General features: G+C 47.3%; 3 protein-coding genes and 1 non-coding gene across 4 annotated transcripts; 3 read left to right on the top strand and 1 right to left on the bottom strand.

Annotated features, from left to right (window-relative positions):
* Nucleotides 1-3,466: 3,466 nt before the first annotated feature.
* On the top strand, nucleotides 3,467-3,697 carry EI90DRAFT_2849708 (uncharacterized protein; the record flags this gene model as incomplete). The annotated part of the gene is made up of 1 exon (XM_039053739.1): nucleotides 3,467-3,697. A coding segment is annotated over one exon (231 nt), but the record flags the coding sequence as incomplete, so codon positions are not given.
* A 45-nt stretch (nucleotides 3,698-3,742) lies between these two features.
* On the top strand, nucleotides 3,743-3,934 carry EI90DRAFT_2857748 (uncharacterized protein; the record flags this gene model as incomplete). Its single annotated transcript, XM_039053780.1, has 1 exon — nucleotides 3,743-3,934. A coding segment is annotated over one exon (192 nt), but the record flags the coding sequence as incomplete, so codon positions are not given.
* Nucleotides 3,935-4,055: 121 nt separating this feature from the next.
* Nucleotides 4,056-5,913, top strand: EI90DRAFT_3018387 (uncharacterized protein; the record flags this gene model as incomplete). Its single annotated transcript, XM_039057226.1, has 7 exons — nucleotides 4,056-4,073; nucleotides 4,129-4,303; nucleotides 4,351-4,407; nucleotides 4,610-4,875; nucleotides 4,943-5,285; nucleotides 5,336-5,582; nucleotides 5,649-5,913. 7 exons carry the CDS (start codon nucleotides 4,056-4,058, stop codon nucleotides 5,911-5,913), a joined length of 1,371 nt encoding a protein of 456 aa, XP_038913277.1.
* A 1,665-nt stretch (nucleotides 5,914-7,578) lies between these two features.
* Nucleotides 7,579-7,651, bottom strand: EI90DRAFT_t180. Its single transcript has one exon. It is a non-coding gene; the product is annotated as a tRNA-Tyr (tRNA).
* Between the last annotated feature and the right edge of the window lie 1,459 nt (nucleotides 7,652-9,110).

Genomic DNA, 9,110 nt, shown 5'->3' with positions numbered 1-9,110 from the left:
GAAAACCACACATTCCAATTTTGACCAAGTGATCCATACGCTCAGCAAAGTCTCATCCCAGACATTTGATGCTGTCATCCATCGAGTCGCCCATGGTGATCACACTCCCCCCACTACTGATGATGAACGTGCAGTATTAAAACTCATGCGTGATGTCTCCCTCATTTCTGCTAAAGTGCCAGGCTCTCAAGCTACCCGGACACAGATGCGTAACGAGATCAGAGCTCATCTTTGAACGTGGTCCCCCATCATTCTTTGTCACCATTAACCCTGCTGATGTGTATAATCCAATAGTGAAGTTCCTGTCTGGACATGATTTTGATTTAGACAACATGTTGCCTTCTGATGTCCCTCCTTACTGGGAACAAGCTTCCACTGTTGCTCGTAATCCATTCATTGCCACTCGCTTCTTTAGACTGTTCATACAAGCATTCATTGTCTCATTGTTAGGTCACACTAATATGGATGGGATCTGTGCTGACGGCATCCTAGGTCCATGTAAAGCTTATTATGGAACTGTGGAAGCTCAAGGACGAGGCACTCTCCATTGTCACATGCTGGTATGGATTGAAGGGGCTCTGAATCCACAACAAATCAAGGAATGAGTATTGAACAATATTCACAGTCTTTGGCGCCAACAACTCTTAGATTTCTTGGATGACACCATTCGCAATGACATCCCCATCCAGACCCCTACTTCTGATTGCATCCCTGGCAACATGCATCCTTGTAGCATACAGTGTGATCCAGTTTCTCACACACCTGCTGAAATCCAGAATGATTTACATCAGTTGGTCCAGAAATGTCAATCACATCGTCACACTGGTACTTGTTACAAACGAGGGGATGGTGTCTGTCGATTTGGTCTTTCCCCTGATGTTGTCAATACCACATCCTCTGTAGACATGGACACTGGAGAACTCAAGCTGCATATTTCTAATGGCATGATCAATAACTATTGCGACACCATTCTACAAGCAGTGCGTTGCAACATGGATATCAAGTTCATTGGATCTGGGATGTCTGCCAAAGGAATTTTGTACTACATCACCAAGACCCCTCTCAAAACAGAAGTGGCATATGCTGCTGTGCAAGCTGCTGTGAAAAAGATGCAAGACAGTTCTGACTTTGCTGCATCTGCCAAGGATCGAGGCAAGAGCACTTTGGTGAAATGTGCCAATGCTTTAATTGCAAAACAGGAGCTAAGTGCTCCCCAAGTGGCTTCTTATCTCTTAGGGTTTGAAGATTGTTTCACAAGCCATCGCTTTCGCTCTCTCTTTTGGTTGTCCTTTGTGTCATACATTGATTCAATTGACGCCTCAGCACCTCCTATGTCATTCTCTCCAGTCATTCCTCTGCCCACACACACTGATGAAACTACTCAATGCTGGAATGATGACCAGACCATGATTGAGGCCAATCAGTATACAGGGGCTTTTCATTGTTCAGGCTCTCAACTCATGGATTACTTAGCTCAAGATCACTCCCCCATTTTTGAAGGAATGTCTGTATGGGAGTCTGTGGCATGCGTTGACAAAGTCAGCAAACGTTCACCAATGTTAGAAACAGAGGACATAGAGGAAGAATGCGGAGAGAATGTACAATCTAGCCTTCGCTTACCTTGGTGCTCATTGGCTTCCACTCATCCACAGCATCACACGCACATATTGAGAAAACGTCGACAGGCTGGGATTCCTGTACCGATTGGTCCAGCATTGCCACGTCGTGACAATCCTGCCTCCTATGAGTATTACTGTCGAGTGATGCTCACACTATTCAAACCGTGGCGCTCTGGTTCAGATCTTCAAGGTCTAGCTTCATCATGGTCTGATGCTTTTCACCACTGGCTCAAATCCACTTCTGTTCATCAACAGGAAGTGATTAACAACATCCAAGTATTACATGAGTGTAAGGATAGTAGGACATCGATTATGCCAAATGAAGAGCACATCGTCCTCCACCTCCTTCAACCAAGGACATGTCAGCTGAAGTGGGTGATTCAGATTTGGTGGCACACACGCAGGAGGGTGATGATGAACAGTTGCTACTCCACTTAGCTGAATGTGAACACTTGAAGTCAAATAATCATCATGCCGAAAGTCTACAGATCGCCAATGCGCTGCATCATGCGACTGCCTCAGGCCTGTTTGTGGAATTGGAAAGTGAGAGGCTGGATCCCGATTCAGTGATTGGCCTGTTAATGTCTCCCACTGGATTTGCTCAACTAATTCAGGACAGTGGGGCTCTGGAACTCCAATGGGCTGATGATTACAAATCACGAAAAGCGGCAGCGAAACTTGCCTTGAGTTCTGCTTCTTCCTCCTTGAACACTCTCTCAAATTTGGTCTCTGTCCACTCATCTGATGCCACTATTTGGACTGAGAACTCTGAGTCTGGCTCAAACTCCACTGCAGATCCACAAGCTTACACCTACTCCAACACACATGCCACACATGATGTCAGCCCCATTGAAGTAATGCAGTGGGTGAATAACTATTTCTCCCTGAACTTGGAACAATCTCACGCTTTTCATTTACTCGCTGAACATTGCTGTGGCACTGATGGCGCGCGTGAACCACTATACATGTATCTGGGAGGAGCAGGGGGAACAGGCAAATCACAAGTGATCAAAGCATGGTCTTCATTTTTTGATCGCATAGGTCAGTCTCGGAAACTCCGACTGTGTGCTTTTACAGGTGCAGCTGCGAGAAACATCAATGGGTGTACATTGCATTCCGCTCTCAATCTGTCTCAACTGTTGGCAATGCTAAAATCAACAACTGGTCAAAGTCGCACGGAGTTAGTTCAAATGTGGAATGGCGTCCACTACTTGTTCATTGATGAAGTTTCAATGATAGGTTGTGAGTTGTTGGCAGATATCAGTCTTGCATTGTCTCTCGCTAAGGAGAATTCTCTCCTTGGTGGCATCAGCATCATATTTGCAGGGGACTTTTGCCAATTACCTCCTATTGGAAATACCTGTCTGTACACCACTTCCAAAATGATGACTGTCTCTCTGGCCGATTCGTTATCGGATCAACGTCAAAAAAAACTGAAAGGTTGTTTGTTATGGATGCTCGTTCAAATGGTGGTGTTTTTAAAAGAAAATATGAGACAGGATGGGCTGGAAAATCATAGGTTCCGAGAGTTGTTGAATCGATTGAGGTACAGGATTTGTACAGCAGCGGATAAGAGATTGTTAGATACACGACTTTTACAGAATAACTCAACCCATGATTTCTCCTCTCCACAGTGGCAATATGCACCGATTATTACAGCCTCTAACCGCGTTAAGGATGCATTGAATGAGGCCGCTGTACGTTCTTTCGCTGCTTGACAGGGTGTACCCCTGCATTTTTATCATGCAAAGGACCATCATAAAAATCAACAGATAGAGGACGTAAACTTGAGAAACTCACTGTGGGACCTAACCTCTGAATCCCAGACTGGATACACTCTCGGTCGTTTGCCTCTGCTACCGCAAATGCCGGTCATCATCGGTGAAAATTTGGATGTGAAAGGAGGAATTGTCAATGGAAGTCAAGGAATAGTGAAACACATGCATTACATCCAGGATCCAGATGGATATCGTTTTGCGACTAGCGCTGTGGTGTCCATTCCTGACTCATCCCCCGACCCATTCACACTCCTCCCTCCACATGATTGCATGGTGCTACCAAAGACTATAAACATAAAAGTGACCCATCCGTTCACCAACCGCTGCTTGACTGTGAAATGTTGTCAGCTGCCTTTGCTTCCTGCATTTGCACTGACTGACTATAAAGCTCAAGGTCGATCAGTTCCAAATGTCATTGTAGACCTGGAAAGTGCTCGTTCCTGTCAATTGGCTTATGTTATGTTGTCTCGGGCCACTGCATTCAACCGGTTATTCATTTTGCACCCTTTCAATCAGAGGCGGATCATTTCTCATATGAACGGAGATCTCAGAGTGGAGCTACATCGTCTAGAACTGTTGGAATGTGAAACAATCCTGCGAACCCCTGTGCAACAATTTCGGCATCAGGAGGCCTTGATCCGAAAGGCCTCCCTGACCAATGCCACACAAGGACAAGGTATGCATTGGCTATCTGAATCGGCCTGGATCTCACAACCTCTGCAACCACGTAGGCATGCCAAATCCACGTTTACACCCGAGAATGGAGAATGAGATCGATGCAAATGAATCCAGACAGAAAAGGCACTGACATGCATAACACTCTCCACCCTCACTTGTGGCCTTCTGATTGGTCGCAACCTGAGGGTAACGTTTTCGGTCCAATCCAGTGGCTTCCATTAGGTCCATGTGAGCGTGCCCCTTTACACACGTGCTCTCCCTGTTGATGTTAACAGGTTGGTGTTTGACCCGGCTCACATGCTCTGGTGCCTTTCAATTTCATGCACTGCTTGGTGAGTTATCTGACTGACCTTAACTGTTCCTGGTTACTGATTTCATATCTTTAATTTCTTCCCGTTCCGCATCAGTAACCTCCATGGCGCATGAGTCTCAGTATATCATTCTGGTCATGGGCGACCGCGGATTTGTTCTGATAAGATCGCACCACAGTGGCTGATTCTCTTTCCCCATCCCCTTTGATTATCTTCCTCCCAGAGTCATCTGGAATGCTTCCCGCTATTGAGAATCGTCTCTTGGAACACTGTCAGAAAGAAAATTGGTTGGGTATGTTGGACCCTTCAGACCTTTCATACCGTTCTTTGGCTTCTGCAAACGGTCAATCGATTTGGGGCACTTGGACTGCAGCAAACGACCGTACGCAAGTGTTTGAAGTGGCTTTTATCGGGATTATTACGAAAGCGGAGTTGTCACCTTATGGCAATCAGCATTCCGCTCCCTTCAACTCTTGGAGAGAGCAAGGTGTAAGTGGTCCTTCGTGATCAATCATCCCTCCTTCGGCTAATTCAGAGTCTCATGTAGCGAATGAAGGTAATGAGCACCAAGTTCCAACTCCATGTGGGGATGCCCCGTAGTGCCCCTGCCAGCATCAAATCGAAATATGCCGATCAACTCATTGCATTGAACCGTATTAAGAACGTGTCAGGGCTGGGACATCACGTCCAAGGTGCATACTATGACCCAGTTGGAGTAGTTTCTATTAATGAGTTCTTCACAGAGTCTGTGGTCGAAATTCATGATGACGAATATGGTTGGAACTACTTGGACAACGAGGATGTGCCTTACTTTCATCTGCAACACACTATGTTCAAAGAAAACAGAGCTCCTGTTGCCAAGGAGAACAAAAAGATTAGCGTCGTCGATGCATTCAACGGTACGTGTCACTACTTCCACTCGGTTTGTGTGAATGAAGCGGATTCGCAGATGGTCCCTCGACTGCCAGGTCTTCTACGTTGGACATGGTTGAGTCACCATCGATTTTCTCAAAGCCTGAGTGGGACCCTGATGGCCACTTCCGCAGGGCGATCCCTTCCACTGCCAGTCAGAGGGAGGTGGAATTTCTCATTGAGGTGGGGGCATTCGATCAGGACGGAGCTGAGATTCCTCGCAATATGCTGGAACTCACTTTTCAAGAAGGATTGGCAGTCATTGGCACCGCTACGTTGCATTTGTGAGCACAGTGGAACACATTGGAGTGTCTGTTGGCTTAGCCCAGTACTCATTGTTGTTGATTTAGCTCACGCGCTCGTAATACCGGTCGAGGGGAGATCCGCTCTTTCCAGTGCCACTGGACGGCCATTCAGATTGTCGGTCAAACCAACCTGCTTTGCTCTGTGGACAACTCGCCTGTTAAAGCCGGGGCCAAACGCGTTGCTGAGGATTTTCTCCAAAGTCCGAACATCAAGAAGGGTCCTTTCTTCTCACAGAAAGAGTCCGGTATGGAGGGAATGGACACAGGGGAGGAGAAAGGAAAAGGGAAGATGGCAAACGATTGGGCTTAGGTGTCAGTACCGTTCTTCGGACTCTCTTTTTCACTATGGCTGAAATTGGGATGGCAGTTTAGGTTTGGTGAAGTTACCAAAAGCCCCATATCAAAAGGATCTCATCTCAGATCTACGGAACGGTGTTTGGGTTTGCATTTTGACTGAGCCATTGTATACTGCAGCAATGTGGCTGTTCGCCAGTGTTCTCAACTTTTGTTTCCTTTTTCGAATGAGGCATTTGGGTTGCCCCAAAGAAAGTTACTGGATTGTTTGTCTTGCGTATTAACCTGTAATGGGAAAATTCAATCTCTCTGATATGCTCTCTACAAATGTCCGCTACGATTTCAAAGTAAGGGAGGATTGATATATCGCAAACCTGGGTTTTTAATCGATTGGGCACTTAATATATCTCGCACCTGTCAGAGACCAGATTCGAGACGAGGGAGAGTCTCCATGACGGAGGGCTTTGGCCTCAGCGACTTCTGCCAAGAGCGCTGTGCCTAGTGACACATCCGTGCCCTAACTTACTGACTGGCAATCAGAACCGAAGGGGGGGTAACTCTAGTTGATTTTATTACTGGGGTGTAACCTATGTACAAGTGGGATATATATATGGTTACAGCGAAGATGGGTCCGCAATTGGCAGAGCCGAACGGAGCGGAGCTAACGGGGTTTAAACATTAGCCGACTGAATATTACCGATGAGTCGGGTCGCAGGGTTAGTGGAAAGGCAGGCGATAACCCAGAAATGGAAAGGAGGGATAGGCCCGAAGGTGGGCTCTGCAGGGCAGGTGAGTGTATTGTCCAGCGGAGGTGGGAGTGCGCTAGCGGACGTTGGAGCTGTCCAGAAGTCTTCGGGGCTCCGTACTTAGGGAGGCGTAGGTAATAAATTGAAATGAGGGGGTGGTGACCATCAAGGGGTACCGAGAGGATTGCGGAATACGGGAGCTCCGAGGTTAGTGAGGGAGGAGCGGAGTTAGACCGGAGGGAACGGAGGAACCGGAAGTCGATGGCCGGGGATGGATATGACAGCACCTGGGTTTCCAAAGTAATGGGGCCTTTATATATCTCGAACCTGAGTACCATTCCACATTCTGCACCTCTCACATCGTGTGCACTCTCTGCAACATGATTGAGACTCAAAATCGTGGGCTCTCTTATTGCCACATTACACTGGTGCGTATTCGATACAATGAAACGGATTTGACTCAAGGGAATGGCACGACAGATTGTGACTTCCATACACCTCCAACCCGAACAGGATGGGGGAGGGGTGACGGGGATGATGGTGGTTCTTTGGTGAGGATTGCGCTGTCCTTGATCCTTTAAAATGTGCATCTGATGTCTGGTTGTGCGTACAAGGTAGTTTTTCCTTAAACATCGACAGGGGGAGTGATTGATTTATTGTGGGACTACTTAGACGCCGTGGGACTCTGTCTTCAATGTAAACTCCATACTGAACCGAATGAATTACCCACATGGTTGAGTAGCAGGTTCTGCCATGTCAGGCGGCGCCCACCAGTTATTAGAACTTGACTGTGCTGCATCTGTTGCAGTTTTTTATTTCAAATTCTTCTTGTTTACCATTAAGTTTGCTATGACTTGGTCATTCTGAATTCAGACTGCATGTTACTGCTGTTGGAATTTGTACACGTGGTCTCAGGAACCTTAATGCATAAAATATGGACATTCTGGGAGTCGAACCGCAGAGCCCTGCATAGGTACCTTGAGTGTGTTACCATTACACTAAATGCCCGCATTAGGCGGAGGTGGTTTCTAACAACTGCATGTATGGCTGCACTATGACTTTCAGCTGATTTATTCTATTTTTATTCAGTGACATTTAGTTGAAATGGGACTTGAAATGATAAATGAATGAAATGGTTCAAATTTAGAACAAAAAGAGTTAAGAATTGAACAAACAAAGGTGTTAGTGTTCTCCGCTTTAATAGTATATTTTTCCCTATTATTCCCACTGTGGTCTGTCATAGTTTTGTTGTTTTTTGTCCATTTCCCCTGGTACTGTCAGGGACGCGTCTGGGGTGGAGGGGGCCCGGCTGTAGCGCCCGGCGGAGGGACCCTCTCGGGGGACGAAGCGGGCGCGCGTACTGACGGGCCCGATCTGGGACTGTAGTCCCTGGCCACTGAAGTGGAAAACGTGAATTGTTATTAAAAGGAAGAACTACACTACTTACCTGAAGTGGAAAACGTGAGAAGAAGGTTACTTCTTCAGTTCCCACTTCAGGTACATTTATGTACATGCGGCTTGGGTCACATGATGGGTGCCACGTCATCTACGGAGAGGGCCGCAGCCATCCGGGTATCCCCATGGGGGATCCCGAGGGCGTCCGCTGCAGGTGCACATGCTGGGCGTAGCGGGAAGTCGTCCGGGGTGTCCGAGCCGGACGGGTCAACAGTACAATGATACAAGGGAAGGTGGTCCGTGTAAATAGAAAGAATAAACAGAAAGGGAGAGTGAAATAAGGGAGAAAGAGGAAAGAGGGAAGAGGGAGGAAAGGGGGGAAGGGGAAGAGGGAGGAAGGATGGGTAGCGGGGAGCGGGTGAGCGGGTGAGCGGGTGAGCGGGTGAGCGGGTGAGGTGGGCCCAGGTGGGCCCGGGTGGAACCGGGTCAGGCAGGTGTGCCCTGACAGGTACCCATTTGTATTCTTGCATCCTAATCCTCTGTAGGTATTGTTCATTGTTATACTAAGTCATCCACAATGATACCATATTTTATTTGGGGCTTGAGACCTCTAGAAGTTGTCTTCCCATGTGTCTTCAGGTGTCAGGGCACACACCCTGACTAGCCCAGACCCGGACCCACATGTATGCTTCCACCCTGCACGCTCCACAGGCCGCATGCTCCGGGCCCGGTTCCTATCCTTCATGTGACTTCCGGGTATCCCCGGAAGTTTTTGCCATATTGGGCCACTGTGGGAAAGTGAGAAGTTAACCTTCTTCTCACTTTCTTACCCACAGTAGCATTGTGTCCTAGGATGGGCTGTTACAGGTCAGACTGTGGGATGTAGAGAGAGGGGTCATGGGGACCCAGGGTCCATCCCCTGACATCAGGTTACCAACTTCATTTCCATATATCTCACTCATTTCTGAATGGTTTTTCACGTTCTTAGCACCATAAATTTACATTTATTCCAACCTTTCTAACAATACTAAGGTCGTACTCTAACTCTCATTATTCACCAAGTTAGTAAAAG

Source organism: Cantharellus anzutake (genome assembly GCF_015039405.1).
Source record: "Cantharellus anzutake strain C23 chromosome Unknown EI90scaffold_43, whole genome shotgun sequence".
In the NCBI taxonomy this organism is placed as follows: Eukaryota; Fungi; Basidiomycota; class Agaricomycetes; order Cantharellales; family Hydnaceae; genus Cantharellus; species Cantharellus anzutake.
This window is presented reverse-complemented; position numbering and strand designations above follow the sequence as displayed.